Source organism: Mus caroli, unplaced genomic scaffold, assembly GCF_978045245.1.
Source record: "Mus caroli unplaced genomic scaffold, Mus_caroli_1 scaffold_14, whole genome shotgun sequence".
Classification (NCBI taxonomy): domain Eukaryota; kingdom Metazoa; phylum Chordata; class Mammalia; order Rodentia; family Muridae; genus Mus; species Mus caroli.
Window position 1 is genome coordinate 36,747,499 of NW_028227269.1, and position 23,597 is coordinate 36,771,095.

Sequence of the window (23,597 nt, forward strand, 5' to 3'; positions counted from 1 at the left end):
TAAAGACCCATACTGTGAACATTTTTTGGGATCCATGTTGTTCCTGACACAGAATTCATCCATCCTGTCTTTGGAGTGCTATATCACCACAGGACTTAAGTAATTATGAAAATTAGCTTACCAACAATGAAATTTAACATAGTTCTCATGACACAGTATATTATTGTTAAATATTTTGCACTCCTTTTATGTGTGTGTGTTTGTGTTTGTGTGTTTCACTCTTACAAAGAGACAATGCAGTGGATTTTGCTCATGAGCTACACTTTGTTACAACTCTTCTAAACTATGCAATCAATTGCCAGGGACATCCAGACTTACAGTTTGGCTAAATTTGAGGTGAAGAAATCTTGAATGTTTTAAAAGGTACTATAAACAGAAACAAATTTGACAATATACAGATGGAAATTATTTGTCCAAATCAGCCAAGATCTTAATCTCAATGATCACAGGCAGACAAGTGGGTCACATAGTATCAAAATTCCATCATATTATGGGAGCCAACTTTACAGCTCAAATGCAAAGTTGTTGGTTTTTTTTATTTTTGCTATGCCTTTTCTTTCCTCCTAATACCTAAGTAAAAGGAATATGGTATGTATTTATCCTTGATTGTGATCCTCAATATTCTACAATTCCTAGAGAACTCTTTTCATACAAGGGCATGAAAATATAAAAGCCCAACTCCTCTGAATTTGTTAGATATATCTTCTCTACTAATTATTAACAGTAGAATTGATTTGCGGGATATTTTTTCCATGGAGAAGAAGACAAATTAAAGATGAAAATCAGCAGGAGGGTGGTAGACAGTAGCAATATGGTGTGGGTGTAGACAAATCCCTGTGATTCATAGAAAAGTTAGGGCTCACAAATCAGCTCTGTTGTGAGAAACTGCCTCATTTGTAGAATAGTTCCCAGTCTTAGCTCATTAGAAAAATGCATAAAATCTCACCTATTTTGGAGCTGAGCAGTACAAATCACAGCCCAAATCCATGTTCCTTCTGTGTGATGCACTTTCTATTACCTTGCACACATCTGGGTTCTCAGCACCTGCCATGATGCCACTTTCTGGTTGACACATACCTAAGACATGTGAACACTAACACCCAAACTATGAAGCCAAGCACATTTGAGTGCCGGCTACAGCTGAAAGAATATGTTTCTATTCCCTGTCCATCTGTTCTTGGCAATAGAAATTTAAAGCTAAAAACAGAGAATAAGCTTCTGAGAAACAAGTCTAAATAGGGTGAAAGCGGAAAGATGGATGCCCTATGGTTTCAAACCTAAGCCATAGCTTGGTGATGCAGGTTCTATAGCTGAAATGTTGTTTTTATTTCGGATTGATTCCTGATGCAACTACAATGTAAAAATTGTAAAATGACATTCTTTTAGCATTCAGTTTATAATGCATTGGTTTGGCCATATATTCTTGTTTTAAGTGCTGCTGTTACACTTTCTAATGATCAGGAGTCTAGTTTTGGGGGTTTTGGAGTGCTCTTCACTGTGGTTGAATCCCATTGAACATGAGTCATTAAGAATTCAGAACTCTGAGCTATCAAACACTCTTTAGTAATGAGTGAAAGCTCTCTGTACAAGATGGATCCCACACAAACACATTTGCTTCTCCCCAAGTTTAACATTGACTTTACAGAGCTGCCAAGCATTTATCTTGTGTAATCACTGTGGCTTCCCACTGTGTGCTACCTCCTCCAGACTTCCTTTTGCTATTAAAACAGTACCAAATTATTGATTTACAGCTATAAAAAACACCAAGAACTTAACAAAGAATACCACACTGAGCAGGTTGGCATGCACCTTTAATTTCAGCAGAACAAGAGTATATCTGTGTTTGAACCCATCCTTGTCTGAATATCAAGTTCAAGGCACCATGTGTACACATAGAAAGAAAGAAAGAAAGAAAGAAAGAAAGAAAGAAAGAAAGAAAGAAAGAAAGAAAGAAAGAAGAAGGGAGGGAGGGAGGAAGGAAGGAAGGAAGGAAGGAAGGAAGGAAGGAAGAAAGAAAGAAAGAAAGAAAGAAAGAAAGAAAGAAAGAAAGAAAGAAAGAAAGAAGAAGGAAGAAGGGAGGAAGGAAGGAAGGAAGGAAGGAAGGAAGGAAGGAAAGAAAGAAAGAAAGAAAGAAGGAAAGAAAGAAGGAAAGAAAGAAGGAAAGAAAGAAGGAAAGAAAGAAGAAAACAAAAATAAAAATAAAAAGGCAAATGTGTGGTCACCACAGTATATGCATCCTGTCAGAATCTCAGCACTCTGTTCTAAAAATGAGCTAGTACACTCTCAAAGTGTGGGGGCATGTTACCCTGAGATTTACCTGGTTGGAGGAGACATGCTGCTTTCTGAATGACTACAAACCTTTAAAAGAGCCTGTGACTTACAAAGTACAATGCTTGCAAGAAATGCATCTATAGTTGTATGCCTCTCCTGAGCATAATACCAGTGTACAGTGTTTATACTTCAAAGTGAGTGGCTTCAACTTTGTCATTATCATTTTCCTTGGTATGTGAAGATTTAAAAAGTGATCCTGTGAATTTCAGTTTCTTTATGTTGGTTTAGAAGAGGTATTGATGATGTTTGTCTTGAGGTATATGCTTAATAGATACTAAAATGGTGGCACCTAGAAGTTCCAGTCCCTTTCTGGAGTTTCTATTAATAATATAAAAGATGATGTTTGCAATATGCAAGTTATCTTATCTGATCTTAAATATCATTTTTGTAGAGTATATATATTCCTTAACCTGAGGAAATATTTCCAAAAACTTCTATCATTTCTTTAACTTCAACACTTATCTGGTATACAAGCCACTTGATGAAAGTGATGATAAGACTCCATCTTGATAACCTATGAAATAAGCTTCAACTCCATGATCTCCAAGGTCTCTTGCTTGAGGAATTTAACAAAATCATGTCTAACAGCAAATATGTATGCTGTATTTATAGTGATGAAATGCTTATTTTGCTGCCAAATGTGTGATGTGGGCTGTAGAACTCTTCCGTGTATACATGTGGAATAACTTCAAGTTTGTTGATGTTAGAAACTACTGGTATGTTTCTTTTGGTATTATTTGGCTCTGAGTTTGTTCTTCCTACTTGTTTTAGAATAAGCTGACAGCAAATAGTGTTCCATAGAGCCCCAGAGATTAGTTATACTAACACTTACAGAAGTACAGCATTTTTTTTTGTTGTTGTTGTTGCTTTTGATTTTCAAGACAGACACTTTGTGATGTGGCTTAGATACTTCCATAAGATACCGTGTTATTTCTGTGGAGGACATGTGCATGCACTGTAATTGACCAGCTTTCTGTTTTCTTTCAGATCTGAGTGACCAGCTGCTGGAGGTCGTTGGCTTGGAAGGAGCAATGGAAATGGGCCAAATTTACACGGGCCTGAAAAGTGCGGGCCGGCGTCTGGCTCAGTGCTCCTCTGTGGTTATCAGGTAGTTCTTTAGCTCTAATTGACAGTGTGCTTTGACATGACATGATACGAAATTCACAAAAGGATGTAAGGTAACTGATAGTGATATCTTACTTTGTTTCAACTGATCAATGATTAGAATTTATTATGGATTTCAAAATGATAGAAATTAGTTCATTTTACAGTCTTAGTAGCTACTTCCTATCAGGTTCTATAGAATGTAATCTCTTATTTATTACCATGGTGTTTTGGTTATATTTTTTGTAACTGTGACAAAAAGAAATAAGAAAACATATTATAGGAGGATGGGTTTCTTTTGCTCAGGGTAGATGAGTGTCAGCACATTATGTGGAAAGGTTATAGCAGATATGTGGCTGGATCATGGCATCCAGGAAGGAAAGAGAGGGGAAAGGCTAGGGACAGCATACTCACAAGGACCTACTCCCAGTGCTCAACTTTCTCCAACAAGGCCCACCTACTGAAGCTTCTAGAAATTCCCAAACTGTCTGCTAGGGTGCTACAATTTATCATATGATTCTGCGGGTGATATTTCCAATTCAGTCATAATCTATGGATGCACCAACTAACATGCGAGTTTAGTCTACCCCTGTGTTCCTTCAAGCTCAAGTTACTGAAGCACAATAGACCTTACTACACAAATTATCCAAAGGAGAGAAACAAAGCAAACACCTGCTGTTCTCTTAAGTTACATTTTTCTCATGCACCACAGCAGAGCATTGTTCTTGGAAACCTAAATTACAAATAGATTCATGCCAAACTTTCCAACGATTGCATTTTTTTTACAATATTTCATCTATAGAAAAACATAGACTGTGTTTTGAACAAAATAGAACAACAAACTGTGATGCAGATACATTAAATATTATTTCGTGAATGTGTTGGTTCTAGAACGTCTTAGATACCCAATGTGTTTTCATAAGGTTTGCAGTGCATGTGGTAGTATCGCCAGTGGTGGTGGTGGAAATGGTCAACAAGGAGGCTCTTTGGTTTTAGGAATTCTCATAGTGTCTTTGAACACAAACCTTGGTATTTTCATTTAGCATTCTGAGTTATTCTTTATGTCACCACATTTACCAGGAAGCTTTTAACATTCTTGTGACCAAGGAACCTTTCAGTGTTTATTAATAGTTAATGAAATCCCCCTTTCAGAAGAGGTCAGCAGTGATCATATTTGCCTTCCTTGGACTTTATCATCTTATGTTTTACGGATAATCTGTTATATTAAATATTTTAGCATTATAGTTAAAGTGATTTTTTTTTCTCCAGAACAAGCAAGTCACTGCCAATGCAGATTGATGGAGAACCCTGGATGCAGACCCCATGCACAGTGAGTATCAAATGGAGGGGAATCATTACCAGTGTTGTTTTTGCTTTCCAGAGATTATGTATTTCTAAGGCTATGTTATCCCAGTATTTTTTTTGTCCTGTCTTCTCTAGGAACTGCTTAGCAATCCCCTTTTTCCTCTTTACTTATATAGAGAAGTTATTGCATTCAGTTTGGAAGCACAGTCCACTCCTGTAAGTGACTTACCTTTTTAATATATGCTTGAGCCTAACTACAGATACCAAAGACCAACTGTAAACTCCGAGACAAAGCAAAGTCCTGACAAAATGTCTCTTAAGTCTCTTAGGATTAATCGTCAAACATGTAATAATAAAACTGGTTATGGGATTTTGACACATATGAAAGAAAAAACTGCTGATGTACTATTAAGTAATAGCTTTGTTGTTTCTGAACATTTCTTACAGTCACTAGAGCCTAATATGCTCTAGATAATAAAATAAAGTAATTCTTTCTTTTTTCTTGATAACTGCCATTGTCATGGAGGTAAGATAGAGTCTCAAAGTTTTGATGTGCACTTATTTGAAGGACAGTGTTTGGATGTTTTTTTCTTCAAGTTTATTAACTCTTAATAGTTCATCTTTTGAAAAAAAATCTGTTCATCTCATTAACATATCTGTTCACTGGGTTGTTTAATTTGTTATTGTTTAGTTATCTTCACATTTTTGTGTACTCCAGATGGGAATACTTGTTAGTTGGGCAGCTAACAATTTTTTTCTCATTCTGTAGGATATATTTTTATTTCTTTGGTTAATTCTCTTGATGTTCAGAAACATTTTTATTGTGTGAATTCCCATTTGTTAATTGTTGACATTATTTCCCGAATAATGAAAGTCCTACCCATGGAGTTCTTGCCAAAACTTTTATTTTAAGTATTTGCCCTACTTTCTCCTTCATCAGTTTCAGAGTTTTATGTCTTTATATTAATATCTTGGATACATGTAGAATTGATGTTTTTATAAGGTAAAAGGCAGGAATCTAGTTTTATTCTTCTATGTCTAGACATCCAGTTTCCCATCAGCATCTGACTGTTGGTTTTCAAGTGTTTTCTTCTATCTCTCACTGTAAATTACAAATATCCTTCATTTTTCTTCTTTCACTTACTAGATTTTATGCATTTGTGCTTCATCTGGTATTCTGTAGACTCTCTGAATGGCACTACTATGTTCACACTTATAGTCTCAGGAACATTAAGTGTTGTCATTGTTAGAATTACCAATTGTCTTAGTTAAGGTTACTGTTGTGATGGAGCACCAAGAATAAAAGCCACTTGGGAAGGATACAGTTTACTTGGCTTACATATCCCAAGTCACAGCCCATTGAGGAATCCAAGATAGATACTTAGACTGGCCAGGAACCTGGAGGTAGGAGCTGGTGCAGAAGCCATGGAGGGGTGCTGCTTAGTAGGTTTTCTCACTGTAGCTTGCTCAGCCTGTGTTCTTATAGACCCAGGACTGCCAACTCATTATGGGATTGGTCTACTTGCATCAATAACTAACGAAGAACATGCTCTATCAACTTGACTACAGCCTGATTTTGTGGAGACATTTTCTCAGTTGAGACTATCCGTCTATGATAACTCTAGATCGTGTCAGGTTGATACAAAACTAGCAAGCACACTAATGGTGGTGGCAATTGTGCTCTTGGTGAGAGCATTGATGTTTGGAATGTTAGTGGTAACAGAACGATGATAATGGTGATGATACACGAGAAAACAATGATAGTAGTTATGATGTTTATGGTAGAGATTCTGGTAAATTTGTAGTCATGGTGGTGATCATTTTTTTATTAGGTAGGATGGCAATGGTCAAGGGAACACTAGTACTCTTACTTTTAGTTGAAGACCATTGTTACTGAGTCATGCTCACAAGAGAATAAGTAAAAATAAAGCAAAAAGAGTGGAACCAAACTTCTTTGCAGTCTTTCAGATGACACAGTGGTCTTGAATAAAGACCCCTGATACATTATGCTCTAAGACTTTCACATGTCCAGATACAAAGTTATCAAAATACTTGATCAGTAGATCTAATTCTCTCTGTCTCTTTCTGTGTCTCTGTCTATGTGTGTGTCTCTCTCTCTCTCTCTCATACACACACACACACACATAAATTACATTTAACTCCATATTTATGAATCAATTCACTGAGTAGGGAAAACTAAAACATTTTGTCTTAGTCTACAGTACTAGTTTATAGCAGAGTAGTGACTAAAGCCATGCAGCTGGACCCCAGGGGGCTGCAAATTCTTTATTCTTCCTACAGCCATCCTAAAGTGGCAAAGTCCTGGGTGCCTGGAGAGCTCTCCTGGGTAAGGTCTTGTGCAAGGCACTTAGCTTTGGTTTCTAGCTCTGCAAGGACTATGTCTATAGATATTTAATTAAATTGTTAGAATAGGTTTAACTGACTACCATAAGCACTTCTGACACTGATTTGAGCTTTTCTTCCAATTAGTAGCAGGATACTCACTTCACTTACTAATTATTATGATCTATAATTGTCAAATTAATAAGTTTATACAATTTAAATTTGAATTTCTCTTTTTATAAATGTAATTATTCATTTAAAACATTTATTGTAGCTTACAGTGGGCCAAGAACTATACTACTCTGAGGTTTATTACTATTAATTTAAATTTTGGAATATTCTACTTTTCCTAGAACCACATGGGGACTTTGAACTTTAAATTTTTATTTTAATTGAAGAGAATATTTAATATTCTTAGCAGTTGTATAGCTTAACTAGAGAGAGGGTTTTTTCCTTCAATAAAATAGCTCAATGTTTTTCTTACAGAACATAAGAAATTATAGAATGTTAAAATTCTTTGCTAAATTTAAATATCCATAAGCTGATATTCGATTTATGAAGGAGTTTCTCTAGCTATAATTTTAGAGAAACCAGAAGGTCTGTTTTCTTTTGAATTGCATAGATGGTGGAGAAGGGCAAAAAATGCATATGTCTTGAGTCTTAAATCAATTAATATAATTTTTATAAAATCAAGAAAATATAGATTATTGAAATGGATTGTAGTGATAGTTGTTTAACAATGAAAATTTTCCTGGCAGCAGTGAAATTAAAATGGCATTAAAATAGGTTGAATGTTTTATCAGAATGAAAAATGTTAAGTAATGTCAAAAAAACCAAAGTAATGTTTATTTATAAATTGTACCAGAGCTGCATTACAAATATCAAGAAGAGCAAAAAAGAGAAATTTAAATTCCTACTTTATAATTCCTTTCATGACTTTTTAAATTCTCCCACTTATAAACAGTCAAATAGCCCTGTGATCATAATATGTTAGTGTTAACAACAGTAACAAAGAGTGGGTTTTAGCCTAGTACCAATGTCTTCATCATTTTAGTAAACATATTTAAAACAGGAGACAAGAATACATGTTGACATGGATGGTTTGGACGAGCTGCCTATAATCTGAACTCTCCAGCCTCTTTTTACTTTCTAACTTTTCCTCCTGAGCACACAGAACATACTGGCTTTATTAGCCATGCATTCATGTAAGGCAAAGGGCAGCCTAGAAAGTGGAGGAAGATTGAATAGAACAATGGGATCAGGCAGTGACCATCACAGATTTCCTTTCCTATCTGTGCACCTGACATGCCCCACTTTTTGCAGTTGATAGACTTTTATTTATTTTATTGGTTATTTCATTTATTTACATGTCAAATGTTATCCACCTACCCAGTTTAAACCCCTATCCCCTCCCCTGTCACCCCTGCTTCTATGAGGGTGCTCATCCACCCACCTACCCCCTCCCACTCACCTCCCTAGCATTTCCCTACACTTGGTCATTGAGCTTCCATAGGACCAAGGAATCCCCCTCCCATTGATGCCAGATAGGGCCATCCTCTGCTGAATCCATGGGTCTCTCCACGTGTACTCTTTGGTTGGTGTTTTAGTCCCTGGGAGCTCTGGGAGCTCTGGCTAGTTGATATTATTGTTCTTTCTGTGGAGTGGCTAAGTCAGTCCTGTCCCTAACTCCTCATTGGGGTCCCAACAGTTAGACTGATGGTGGCTGCGTGCATTTGCATCTGTATTTGCCAGGCTTTGGCATAGCTTCTCAGATGACAGCTATACCAGGCTCTTGTCAGCATGTGCTTCTTGGCATCAACAATAGCATCTGGGTTTGATGCTGCCGATGGGATGGATCCCTAGGTGGAGGAGTCTCTGGATGTCCTTTCCCTCAGTCTCTGATCCACTCTTTGTCCCTGGAGTTCCTTTTGACAGGAACAATTCTGAATTAATGTTTTTGAGATGGGTGAGTGACTCCATCCCTCAAACAGGGGCCATGGCTATCCACTGGATATGGTCTCTACAGGCTCTCTCTCCCCTTTTTTGGGTACCTGATTTCTTGCACACTCCCCCTTATAAATAGTAATGGGTCTTGCTCTTCTGCATTATTTTGAGCAGGTAGGACCATGGCTCACCCAGTTATTCCAGAGCTGGAAATCTGAGTTCTTGTACATCATATTTAATATCTCCTAAATCAACAAATATGTCCACTTAATTACATAATTCCATGTCTTCAATCTTTTCCTTTCTTTCCAACACTACAGCCACCATCTTAAACTTGCCCCATTAAATGTCATTCTATGTCTGACTTCTAGAGAAAGGCTACACCTACTCCTTCTCCCATCCCAATTGTTGTCCCCTTTTCATTTACCTGGATTATTCTCCTTAATATGTTCACTGTGGAACATAATTTCACTATAACCCTATCTTCTTAGAATTTTTCATAGGTTTCTGGATGAACACACATTACGTTTTCTTTTCAGTAGTTTTTTCTTCTACTTCCTCTTTTCCATGTACTGCACAAGGTCCTGGATAAATTTTTCTTCCTTTCCTTACAATGGGCACAACTTGTTCTTTGAGACAGTCCTTGCTTTTTCTCCTCCACAGAGCCTGTTGCAGGGATTATCTGTCCAATCACATACATACATACATACATACACACACACATACACATACACACACATTCTATCTCCCCACTTCCTCAAACATCAGCTCCATATCTGCTGCCTGTGATAGCACCAACCACATCATGTTAAAAGTACAGTCATTTCCCTACCCCCACCCCTATGTAGACATAAATTTCCTGTAGTCATGGGCCATTGCTTGGGTCCTCCATGTACTCTCAGGATACAAAAACTCCTCTTCCTGCATAATTTGGTTGCCAGTACCAAGTAAACTTTGAATTTATAAATTTCTTAAATACTTCTTGGGGTAGTATAGCATTTTAAAACATGCTTTCTACTAAATCTTCTTTCACTGAACATAATGTAGTTTGGCTAGCAATTCATTCACATATTTTCATATCTAAATACATGTTAAAGTTATTTTGAGTTATCTTTATTCATTATATTCTCAAAGCAAAGAGCTTGAATGTATCATGAAAGGAATACTTTCCCAATCTCTAAAGATTAAATCCTCTGTTTCCTGGTATGGTGAAGCTTACATTTCTCTGGTTACTTCTGTGTTGTTGGTTGTATATTGATTGGGCATATCCTGAAGACTGTCTTCTGTAACTGATGTAAAATTTTGATAGCTAATAGTAGTGTATTAGTCATTACCTTTGACACCTTCATAAAGCATGATGCCCATAGAGTTTTAATATGACATAATCTTGCTGCTTTCTCTATGATTAAGGACAAGAAAGGGTTGCTGAAACTTTCTTCCATATTGCAGAGAATAGAAAGTCATGAACAGATCATAATTGAGTGGTGAAATGGCAAGATTTAAAATTTGAATGTTCATTACAATCATAGCTGACATCAAATCATCTTAGAAGCATTTAGAAATGGATGCTCTCCTGAGCCCTTCTATATTCTGCCCTTGAAACCTGCTTGCCCCATTTTGATTTCCAATGTAACTGTACTGGCTGGTTTTATGTGTCAACTTGACACCGGCTGGAGTTATCACAGAGAAAGGAGCTTCAATTGGGGAAGTACCTCCATGAGATCCAGCTGTGGGGTATTTTCTCAATTAGTGGTCAAGGGGGAAAAGCCCCTTGTGGGTGGGATCATCTCTGGGCTGGCAGTCTTGGGTTATATAAGAGAGCAGGCTGAGCAAGCCAGGGGAAGCAAGCCAGTAAAGAACATCCCTCCATGGCCTCTGCATCAGCTCTTGCTTCCTGACCTGCTTGAGTTCCAGTACTGACTTCCTTGGTGATAAACAGCAGTATGGAATTGTAAGCTGAATAAACCCTTTCCTCCCTAACTTGCTTGTTGGTCATGATGTTTGTGCAGGAATAGAAACCCTGACTAAGACAGTAACTAAACTGTGTCATTTATAGCAGAGAGACAACTTTTGTCAAATAGCATTTTTATCATTATTTGATAATGGTCATTGAGTTATAATTCTCAATCCAACCAAAGTCATCAATCACACCGCTGCTCCTAGTAACACTGTGCACCACTCTTGTACAGCTATGACTCCTATGATCCCCAAATTCAATGTCTCTTTATTCTCCTTTGAGTACAATTCAGTATCATTGCCACAGTGTTAAATTATCTTTCCATCACCCCCTCACACAAATATTCCCTTGATTCTCACTTGCCGTCTCCTCTAAGGAGGGGAAGCCCCCCACTCTATCACCTTCTCATACCTTCCCGCTGGAGGACTAGGTACAACTTCTCTGACTGAGGCCAGACAAGGCAGCTCAGTTATGGGAACAGAAACCACACACAGGCAACAGATTCAGGTACAGCCCTTATTCCAGTTGTTGGAGGACCCACATGAAGAAGAAACTACACTTCTGCTATATATGTGGGGAGGTAGGTCCAGTATATGCTCATTCTTTGCTTGATGGTTCAGTCTCTGGGAGTCCCTAACAGTCTAGGTAAGTTGTCTGTTAGTCTTCCTGTGGAGTCCTTGACTTCTTTGTGTCCCTCAATCTTTCCTTCAATTCTTCAACAAGACTCCTTGAGCTCCAGCTAATGTTTGGCTGTGGGTCTCTGTGTCTGTATCTGTTGACTGTTGGGTGGAGCCTCTCAGAGGAGAGGCTATGTTTCTGTCTGCAAGCATAACAGAGTATCATTTATATTGTCAGGGATTGGTTCCTACCCATGAGATTGGTCTCAATTTAGGGCAGTCATTGGTTAGCCAATTCCTTTGTCTCTGTTCTATCCTTGGACAAGTTGGAGGTGGGTCACGTTTTCGGTCAGAGGGTTTTGTGGGTAGGCTACTGTCCTTATCCCTCAACTGGGTGTCCTGGCTGGATAAAGGAAGTAGCTATCCATATATCCATATACCCAGAGCAGTGGAATCCACATACAACAATGCTAGGAGTATCAGCTAGAGTCACCCCCATAGTCAGTCTGGGTCCTCCCCATGTCCCAGGTCTCTGGCACTTCCTAGAGAAGCCCATCCCTAGCCTACCAGTGACTTCCTTTCTCTCTTCTCTGCTCTCCCTGCACCTGATCACTCCCCAGCCCAAATCCCCTTCCCCGAGGATCTGTATGAGAATATACAGGGAGGAGGGGGGTTGACAATGAAATGTAAAGTGAATAAATGAAAGAAATAAAGAAATAAATAATAAAATAATCCTCCCAGCACTGAGACCAGCCACTGTGGACTGTAGGAGTACTTAAGAGATTTCCTGGTGTTTCAGCTTCCTTTTGTGCTGTACCTGAAATCACATTTTCTATTTTGAGGTTCTCTGGTTTCCAAGAAAGCTGTCAGTCAAGCTGTAGCCTCTTCCTGATGCTTTCCAGTATGAGGGATTGGCATACTTTTCCATAATCTTGACTGTAGTTTGTTTGTTTGTTTGTTTTCTTTTATTGGAAATAAATTCTTTTCCCATGCAAGATGCCATGATTATAGTTTCCCTTTCCTCTACTCTTCCCAGTTACTCTGCTGTGATAGTCTTCTATAACTGTCTCTATCTGCTGAAAAGTGAATTTTCCTTAATGAGGGATGAAAACTAAATTTCTCTGTGAGTATAAGAAGTATTTAGAATGCAGTTAGGAAAGTAACAGTCGTGGGTTCTCCTCTAGGATCCTGGATCTTAGTATAAGTGGCTATCTGTAGCTGGTTAGGTTTTCAGTGGTAGGCATCATTTTCAACCTGTTGAGTGGATTTTAAGTCCAATTAAACAGGTGTTGGTTACTGCCAGGATATGAGTACCACAATTGCACCTGTACAGTTCTCTCAGTGTGCTAACTACTGTTTCAAGGGCATCACAGCCACATAGGATTAATGATCCCTTTAAAGATTCCAAAAGATTCCCTGGCTTCTTCCATAGCAACTTCTGGTATTATAAAAGCTAGACCTCAGTAAGGAGGCTTTTAGTTCAGATCCAGCTCAAATTATCTGATTTCTGTGTCCAATGTGTTTGGTGTCTTTATACATAGGTATTTTCCTTCACCCTCTGAGAAGCAACCATTAATTAGAGCGATAGCTTATAAAATTTTGGGTGTCTCTTGAACTATGTTGGCCAATAACTCAATAGAAGGTTTCTCATGCCTGGTACTTGGAGTTTCTTAGAAACTCTTTGACTCTTGTGTGAGCACTGCCAGCCTAGTAATCCATATCTTTATTGGATAGATTTCTAAGATCATCATCCTCTTGACTTCAGTCATGCTTGGCTCTTGGGGTTTTTGAGTTACTTCTCTACCTAAAAACCTAAGGCTTTAATTTCTTGGATTTTCCCCCCTTTTTTTTTTTCATACAGTGTATCTTAATCATAGTTTTACCTCCCTAATCTCCTCTCTAATTTTCCCTACCTTCCTACCCATCCAACTACCCAACTTCTTTCTTTCTATCTTTAGAAAACAAACAGACAAGAAAAGAAATAGCCATGCTGAACACTTAAAATGGAGCCTACTCTGAGGGTGTGGGAGATTCAGGTAGACAGTACTCTTCATTCTTGTGGGGCTGTAATTTCTTTATCAAAGAAGGTTTCTCCTCTTTTGAGTTTTTGGTAGCTATCTCTGTCATGCAATTGAAAAAGAATCAGGATGGGAGGCATTGGTGTTTGGGGGAACAAAAGGGACATTACTACTCTCTGATGTGAAGGTTTCTCATTTTTACCCAATGAGTGAATAAAAGAAGATTTCTCTTAAGCCTTTCTACATGTACTTTATGTGCATCCTGTCTTCTATAAATAAAATTGTTGTCTTTAAATGAAAGCCAGGAAGAACAAGATAGGTGGGTGGCTCTGAATTATTCCCCTGTCTGACTGTTTTGCTTTTGAGCTTCTTCTGATAGCTGCCTCAAGTTTTCTGCCCTGGGTCTGTGGTACTTTCAGGGACAGTGTAGTGCCTCTGAGGGAGGGACCCTGTCCCTCTGCATCAAGTTTTATTGCCTCAGGCTGTTTTGAGATCTGTTTAAATTCCCTCCATCATCCCAGCATATTATCATCCACAAGTGTCCATCTGCTGACTTGGAAACTTCACAATATATTTTCCACTTCCGTATCTCTTACAGAACCACTAAACAAGTCTTATAAATACTCTAAAACTGTTAAAAAAATCTTACCCATTTTGAAATTTTTCATTCATTTTTTTTTCTCCACACCTTAGCCCTGAATGTAGGCAATTTAAGACAGTGTCTATCTCGCTGTTTGAATGAAAATAACTCATGATAACAGCATTAACTCTCTCACTTACCTATTCAGATAACACTAAGAGATCAGGTATTTCGGTGTGTCAGTAATGATTTAGGTAAGAACTTAGGATTTTTCTTTGAAGATTTCTCTGTGGAGAGAGCCCTTTCCATGACTGTTGGACATAGAGAATAAGGAAGACTTTATGACTGTGGTTTTCTGGCTTAGTGCTATTGAAGGTTACCAGGCAATTACAAGACTTTCCCAACCTGTTTTTTGTGCTACTTATGTCTTATGCACCTTACACTTATTTGCCAAAGGATAAAAAGAAGAGAAAATGACATGCTCGGAAAGTTTTTCTGCATATAGCTGATGAAAAAGAGAAGTGTTGTTATACAATAGGCAGGCAGTCCAGGAAGATGCCCTGCCACACAGAGACTTTGCCCTGAAGCAGGGTGTTGGCACAGCCATTTTTTTATTGGATATTTTATTTATTTACATTTCAAATGTTATTCCCTTTCCTGGTTTCCCCTCCAGAAACCCCCTATCGCATCCTCCCTCCCCCTGCTTCTATGACGGTGCTCACCCACTTGAGTGGGGAATTCAGGCTGGTCTCCAGTCTCCACTTGAGCTGAGGTGTGAACCCAATGGTCATAATTCACCTTCATTACACAGTAGGCATTCCCTCATGCTCCTGGTACTCTGGCCTCTGCCTAAAGTACCACCTCCCACAGCCCCCACAAGAGAAGCATGGTCAATAGTCACATAAGCAATGGCCCAAGCTTCTGACCTTAAGGCTAAACTCCTCCCCAGTTACCTAGCAACAGTGAAGATCATAAAGGGGGCTGTTAGGTCTCCACCTCACTCTCTTATTCCTTTGTTCCCTTACCTCTGACTTCTCTCACTTCTCTCTCCTCTTCCCTTTCTCTTTGTTTTCTCCTTTCTCTCCTCACTCTCCTCCCTATCTCTCTGTCTCTGTCTCTGTCTGTCTCTCTCTCTCTAATAAAGCTCTTAAACCATAGAGAGTCTCTGCGCCTCTCTCGCCAGTGTTGGGAACTCCTTTCCTCATCCCTCTCTCCTATAATCCCGGGGTGACAGGGTGTCACCTAGGGGTTCCCAATCGGGGTCTTCCCCTTCTCCACACCCCCCTGCCACGTGGGTCAGGCATGATCACACAGTGGCGAGTGGAAAAGTGTCCGACAGCTCTGCCTGCGTCCTCCTGCCCAGAGCACAGGAACTCTGGCTGGACATTTGACCCCTTTTCCTTTCCCTTCTTCCCCCGGGCCTCGGGGGGGGGGTGCTTTTATTTTGTTCCCAACATACTTGCTCACCCACTCCTGCTTCCCTGCCCTGGCATTCTCCTACACTGGCGCAGTGAGTCCTCCAGGGACAAAGGGCTCCTCCTCCCATTGATGTCCAACAAGGCCATCCTGTGCTACATATGCAGCTGGAGCAATGGGTCCCTCTGTGTGTACTCTTTGGTTGGTGGTTTAGTCCCTGGGTGGTCTCAGGGGTCTGATTGGTTCATATTGATGTTCTTCCTATGGGTTTTCAAACTCCTTCAGCTCCTTCAGTTCTTTCTCTAAGTCCTCCATTGGGGACCCACTGCTTAGTCCAGTGATTGGCTGCAAGCATCTGCCTCTGCATTTACCAGGTTCTGGCATAGCCTCCCAGGAGACAGCTACATCAGGCTTCTGTCAGCAAGTTCTTCTTAGCACAAGCCATTTTAAGAAGGAGTTGTTTTAATGATCTTCTCAAAGGCCCATGCAAAGTTGAGAGGTGTAAAATTGCTCTCTATTTGAGAATATCATGTACATAGACATTTCATAGAGTATATTAGCATAATAGTACCTGTTGTACTTTATGTGTGTATATGTGTATATTGCTTTTGACTTTTTGTTTTCTTTTTTACTTAAACATGATGTTATGGAATTATAACCAGACTTGCTTTCATCTGGCTATGTAGCCAAGAATGACCTTGAATTTTCATTTGCTATTCTCTATCACTCAACAGCTGAGAGTACATGAGTGTGCTACTGAGTCTAGTTATATGCATTGTGGGCTCATCACACCCAGGGCTTCACATGTTCTAGCCAAGCCCTTTATGAATTGAGGCAAATTCCCAGCTCTTTGGGTGGTTTTGTTTTGTTTAAGAAACAACAGATATTCTTAAAGTCAAACCCCAATAGGAATCAGTTTTCACCAAAAAGCTGCTTTTGTCAAAATAACAATACACAAGAAAGATTTAGAACAGAAGAACAGATCAGGACAAACTTGAACACCAAAACCACAGGTAGATACATTTTCTTTAGTTTTTGTTATTTTAGGGTGTTTGTTTGTTTTTTGAAATATAACGTTGGGTCTACTGGTTAAGTTCACTGACCCACAAGCCTGAGGACTAAAGACAAGTTTGAAATTCTAAGAAAGGCTTGACAGAATCTCGGCCATTTTGTTAACAACTTTTCATCAGTTTTTATTTAAAAACCATTCTAGGTTTTACTATTTTAAATGTTATTTTGAGCAAGCTGGCATCTGCAACTGAAATAGTCAACTTTTCTTGCACTTTAGCAGAAATTGCATGCAGTCAGAAGTTAAAAATACTTTTCACTCCTTGAAAGCAACGTTTTATGGAACTTCTGCAAGGAGAGAGGGAAAAGCTACGTTGGAAGGAAAGTGTCTCTCCATCGCACTGGGGGAAAATGAAGGAGGGCCAGAGCCCAAGGTCTCATCTATCAGATCCATGTCCTCCAGATATCAAAGTTACTTCGGCTTCTTAAAATGACTTATAATTTTTATATGAATTATTTTTTTTATTTTAGTTACATTGGTCTTCTGCTTCCATGTATGTTTGTGTGAAGGTGTCATATCTCCTGAAACTGGAATTACAGAAAGTTTTGAATATCAGTGTGGGTTCTGGGACCTGAGCCTGAGTCCTTTGGAAGAATAGTCAGTGCTCTTAACTTCTGGGCCATTTCTCCAGCCCAAAACTTTATTATCTGACAGCAGTTACTACACATAGCAAATAAATACTGGACGCTTGTTGAGACTATTACTAATTGTTCTTAGCGATACAAATAAAGAGGCAGTAAGGGTTTCATGGTATATGTTACACACTTGATTTAATGCAGTTAAACGTTCTTCCTAGTGTTTAGTTGGATTGGGTTTGAGGAATTTTGTAGTTGGGTTTGGTTTTGTGAGACAGGATTTTTCCATATAGCCCTGGCTATCCTAGAAGTTATTATGTAGAACTAGGCTCTCCCTGAATTTACAGATATCGGCCTCCCTAGACTTACTGGGTACTTGGATTAAAGATGTGTACTGCCATGCCTGACTTCATTCTATTTCATATATAGAACAAATGGTCCATAATTGTAGATAGTATTGAAGACAAAAACCCATATGATTCTGTGATCAGATAAAATCTGACATAGGTTCAAGATTTGGACACAGCATACAAAAAGCAAAATTGTGTTGTTTTTGCTGTTGTTTTCCACTGGAATTTGCTTATAGACTTATTGGAAAATCACAGTATGTCACAATAAGGCAGAATATTCTTTATAATAACCTAAAAAAACTCACATCAGAATTTATCAAGAATACAGTAGTGATATCAAAGTTATCACTAAAATTGCCTAGCTTGAATCTTATTGTCTTACACTAAATTGAGTAACTTAAAATACTATTAAATAATGTTTGAAGTATCAGGCTGATATTTTTCTAGTAACAAATGTCTGGAGAGTTTGTTATGAATATTATTTTCCCACTAAAAGTTATATAGCTACTGTAACTTAACACTCCCTGAGTTGACAGACACTAGTTTTAGAGAATCTTGTACGGTTCTAATGGCTTACTTTAGAAGGGGGTGGAAGGAATCCAGCAAGGAGCAAATATATTTTTAGCTGTGAATGAAAATGAATAATCCATACATTATAAGTAGAAAATGCAAATAGTGAATATTTTTGATGTGCCTAGAAATTGGACTGGGCCTACACACAATTCTCTCACTACCAACAGGCTAGAGGAAGAGAAAGAGACCTCAGTTTGTCCACTGATAGTATAGCCACTGATGCCTACAAATGGTAGGGGGCAAAAATCACCATGTACATTTATGACACTGTTAAGGGAATAAATAAATGAATAAATACATACATACATATATACATACATATCAAAATCACAAAAGAAATGACATTGAGCTTAATATTGAAATATAGTAGTGGTAACTCCCTATTAAAAGAAATACAATATTTTTCTATTTAATGAGTATCAGTCTTTTTATACTTGGAAGAATATAAAATTAACATGTAAAGCATTTGGACAAGCAGTGAATTGCTTTTATGGGAGGATTACCTATTCTAAGGTGTTAATAGAAATACTGCTGCAAAAGTAGTTAAATACAGTACAAACATCCTTTACCTAAGACTTAATTGGTAAAGAGTTTGCATAAATTTACATTTCTAAACTTAAATGTCTTTCAAAGACTGACAAGTTAGTGTTTAGCTGGGCATTATTTTATGTTTTCCCTTGTTACTTATGCATTAATTAGTTCTGTTTACCTGTGCATAATTTTTCCTAATTCCACAACAGTTGTTTTTTTGTAATTGACAATGCAATTTACTGCCTATGTGCATTCTGGCCCTTAAACAAGAATAGCAAGGCATAAAACCATAGTCTCTTCATTTGGGGATGTTGGGTATAAAGGCATTGGTTGTGACTAATTTCCAATTAATTTCTGGTGGTTACAGGGGAACAAAACAATTGTACCTCCTCATTAAGATTTAAAATATTCCAAAGTGTCATCTTTAGGTGTTTCTGGAATATATAATTTCCATTTTGGTTCATTGCTTGACAGCTCTATTAATTTAAAAGCCCAGTAATACCTATTAGTACAAAGCATGAAAAAAATACCATTAATCATTTATTTTAATTTTGCAGCTCTGTCATTTTCTCAGTATGTTTTAAAATGATGATGACACCGTAATATGCACAATTCAAACTGGATGAACGGGAAATGGATAACACTACTTAGGAAAGATACTGAACTCTGTTATTAGAGCTTAATTAATGCCAAACTGATTAAACTTGATTGTGACTCAGGCAAAAATATTTTAAAGAATTTTTATTGCCCTATTATATTTTAATGTTATCACAAATTCTGTTTATAGTTAGAATTACCTATCTCTAGATCTTTGCCTTAATATTTTTAATTTAAACATTATGAATATAATTAAAGTAGTCAGTTATTACTTATTTTGAAAGAGTTGTTGGTTTCAGTGTTGGAAATTGGTTTCATTTATCTAAAAATAATAATCTCTCCTTTTCATACTTTTCAATAAGAATTGGAAAAACCAACTGGACAAATATGTAATAGCAAGAAACATAATGAAAAGTATACCCATTGTGCAATACCTTATAAATGTACAATGTTGATAAAAGACTGCAATCTCTAAAAGAAAAACAACTGCTTGTATTAAAAGAATTCTAGATATAGTCGTGATTGAAGAGAGAGAGGACAGATATGAGAGAAGCATCAGGTCTTAATAGCATCAAAACACGGATGTAGGTCAAATTCTATTGCTTTTCTCTAGACTGGTTCAGATTAGAGACATTGCTTTATTCAACAGGTACCATTAGACTACTGTGTAGGACAGAATTCTTCCCATAATTAGAGATCATCATCAGATGTATCACCAGATCTGAGCCTAGCTGCTGCTCCACTTGCTTTAATTTCATGTATTAAGATTAGGATTTAAACTAGTATAGTGCAAACTTTTTATAAAGAGTTAATCAGCGGTATTAATACCTAAAAAGAATGAGTGTTTCCTAGATATCCTACTCAATTCAAATAAAAGATAAAGTTAATGACTCTTAATAAAAGTTACCTGCAGAGAATTTAATAATTTACGGTTTCTATTTATTTGAAAATGTTGAACACAGTATCACAGGTTTCATTTGAGGTGTAAGAAAGTTAAGTGTTCATGCATTAATCACTCCATCCTCACACATCTGTAGAGTAAACAAAATGAATATTATTAAACAAGAGGCTACTATTTGCTTTTGTCAACATGGACCAAACAGACATATTTGGGAAGAGGGAGTCTTAAATAAGAAAATGCCCCTCCATATGATTTGCCTGTTGGAGTACTGGTATTTTTAATTTGGGGGTACTGGTATAATTAATGATTGATGTGGGAGGGACCAGAACAATGTAGGTTGTACCACCCTGGGCATGTGATCCTAGGTGGCCTAAGCAGGTAAACTGAGCAGGCCAGGAGGAGCAAGCCCATAAGCACACTTTTCCACAGGCTCTGCTACAGTTTCTGCCTCCAGGTGCCTTCCTTGTGTCCCTGTCCTGACTTACCTAGATGATACATTAAGGCTGGAAAATAAAATAAACCCTCTTCTCCCCAAATTGATTTTGGACATGTCATTTTTTTCTTAGTAATGGAACCCTTAAATAAGATAATGATGTTCAACTCATTAAATACAAATTAATAAGAAACTCCAATTAATTTTATTGAAACCAAGAAAAAAATATCAGCTGTTTACTTAAATGATCCTTTGTCAAGTGTTTATTAATGAATCTCATATTAATAATAAAGATAACACTGTAGTAATGATGCAATCATGAAGGTGCTTACATTTTTTTAATGCCCAGAATTTTTTCTTTTCTTATTAGATATTTTCTTCATTTATATTTCAAATGCTATCCCCTTTCCTAGTTTTCTCTCCAAAAGTCCCCAATAACCTCCCCCCCCCCTTGCTCCCCAACCCACCCACTCCCACTTCCTGGCCCTGGCATTCACCTATACTGGGGCATATAATCTTCGAAAGACCAAGGGCCTCCCCTCCCATTGATGGCCAACTAGGCCATCCTCTGCTACTTATGCAGCTAGAGACTCAAGTTCTGGGGGAGTGGGGAGAACGCACTGGTTAGTTCGTATTGTTGTTTCTCCTATAGGTTTCAGACCCTTCAGCTCCTTGGGTACTTTCTCTAGCTTCTTCATTGGGGGCCCTGTGTTGCATCCAATAGATGACTGTAAGCATCCACTTCTGTATTTTCCAGGCACTGGCACAACCTCACAAGAGACAGCTATATCAGGGTCCTGTCAGCAAAATCTTGTTGGCATATGCAATAGTGTCTGGGTTTGGTGGTTGTTTATGGGATGAATCCCCAGGTCGGGCAGTCTCTGGATGGTCCTTCTTTCTTTTTTTTTTTTTTTGATTTTTAATATTTTTGTTACATATTTTCCTCAATTACATTTCCAATGCTATCCCAAAAGTCCCCCATAGCGCCCCCCATTTCCCTACCCACCCATTCCCATTCTTTTGGCCCTGGCATTCCCCTATATTGGGGCATATAAAGTTTGCAAGTCCAATGGGCCTCTCTTTCCAATGATGGCCGACTAGGCCATCTTTCGATACATATGCAGCTACAGACAAGAGCTCCGGGGTTCTGGTTAGTACATCATGTTGTTCCAACAATAGGGTTGCAGATCCCTTTAGCTCCTTGGGTACTTTCTCTAGCTTCTCCATTGGGAGCCCTGTGATACATCCAATAGCTGACTGTGAACATCCACTCCTGTGTTTGCTAGGCCCCGGCATCGTCTCACAAGAGACAGCTATATTTGGGTCCTTTCAGCAAAATCTTGCTAGTGTATGCAATGGTGTCAGCGTTTAGAAGCTGATTATGGGACGGATCCCTGGATACAGCAGTCTCTAAATGGTCCATCCTTTCATCGCAGCTACGAACTTTGTCTCTGTAACTCCTTCCCTGGGTGTTTTGTTCCCAATTCTAAGAAGGTGCACAGTGTCCACACTTTGGTCTTCATTCTTCTTGAGTTTCATGCGTTTATCAAATTGTATCTTATATCTTGGGTATCCTAAGTTTTGGGCTAATATCCACTTATCAATGAATACATATTGTATGAGTTCTTTTGTGATTGTGTTACTTCACTCAAGATGATGCCCTCCAGGTCCATCCATTTGGCTAGGAATTTCATAAATTCATTCTTTTTAATAGCTGAGTAGTACTCCATTGTGTAAATGTACCATAATTTCTGTATCCATTCCTCTGTTGAGGGACATCTGGGTTCTTTCCAGCTTCTGGCTATTATAAATAGGGCTGCTATGAACATAGTGGAGCATGTGTCCTTTTTACCGGTTGGGATATCTTCTGGATATATGCCCAGGAGAGGTATTGCTGGATCCTCTAGTAGTACTATGTCCAATTTTCTGAGGAACCGCCAGACTGATTTCCAGAGTGGTTGTACAAGCTTGCAATCCCACCAACAATGGAGGAGTGTTCCTCTTTCTCCACATCCTCGCCAGCATCTGCTGTCACCTGAATTTTTGATCTTAGCCATTCTGACTGGTGTGAGGTGGAATCTCAGGGTTGTTTTGATTTGCATTTCCCTGATGATTAAGGATGTTGAACATTTTTTCAGGTGTTTCTCTGCCATTCGGTATTCCTCAGGTGAGAATTCTTTGTTCAGTTCTGAGCCCCATTTGTTAATGGGGTTATTTGACTTTCTGGAGTCCACCTTCTTGAGTTCTTTATATATATTGGATATTAGTCCCTTATCTGATTTAGGATAGGTGAAGATCCTTTCCCAATCTGTTGGTGGTTTTTTTGTCTTATTGATGGTGTCTTTAGCCTTGCAGAAGCTTTGTAGTTTCATGAGGTCCCACTTGTCAATTCTCAATCTTACAGCACAAGCCATTACTGTTCTATTCAGGAATTTTTCCCCTGTGCCCATATCTTCAAGGCTTTTCCCCACTTTCTCCTCTATAAGTTTCAGTGTCTCTGGTTTTATGTGAAGTTCCTTGATCCACTTAGACTTGACCTTAGTACAAGGAGATAGGAATGGATCGATTCGCATTCTTCTACATGTTAACAACCAGTTGTGCCAGCACCATTTGTTGAAAATGCTGTCTTTCTTCCACTGGATGTTTTTAGCTCCCTTGTCGAAGATCAAGTGACCATAGGTGTGTGGGTTCATTTCTGGGTCTTCAATTCTATTCCATTGGTCTATTTGTCTGTCACTATACCAGTACCATGCAATTTTTATCACAATTGCTCTGTAGTAGAGCTTTAGGTCCGGCATGGTGATTCCACCAGAGGTTCTTTTATCCTTGAGAAGAGTTTTTGCTATCCTAGGTTTTTTGTTATTCCAGATGAATTTGCAGATTGCACTTTCTAATTCGTTGAAGAATTGATTTGGAATTTTGATGGGGATTGCATTGAATCTGTAGATTGCTT

At 38.3% G+C, this 23,597-nt stretch overlaps 1 protein-coding gene across 5 annotated transcripts in view; it reads left to right on the top strand.

The window, feature by feature from the left end:
• Dgkb (diacylglycerol kinase beta) overlaps nucleotides 1-23,597 on the top strand; it is a 757,709-nt gene that overhangs the window by 707,128 nt on the left and 26,984 nt on the right. For all 5 annotated transcript variants that reach the window (XM_029484790.2, XM_021178684.3, XM_029484791.2 and 2 more), the window contains 2 exons: nucleotides 3,319-3,439; nucleotides 4,705-4,765. In XM_029484790.2, coding sequence (XP_029340650.1) covers nucleotides 3,319-3,439; nucleotides 4,705-4,765 — 182 coding nt within the window. The remainder of the gene's footprint in view (nucleotides 1-3,318; nucleotides 3,440-4,704; nucleotides 4,766-23,597) is intronic.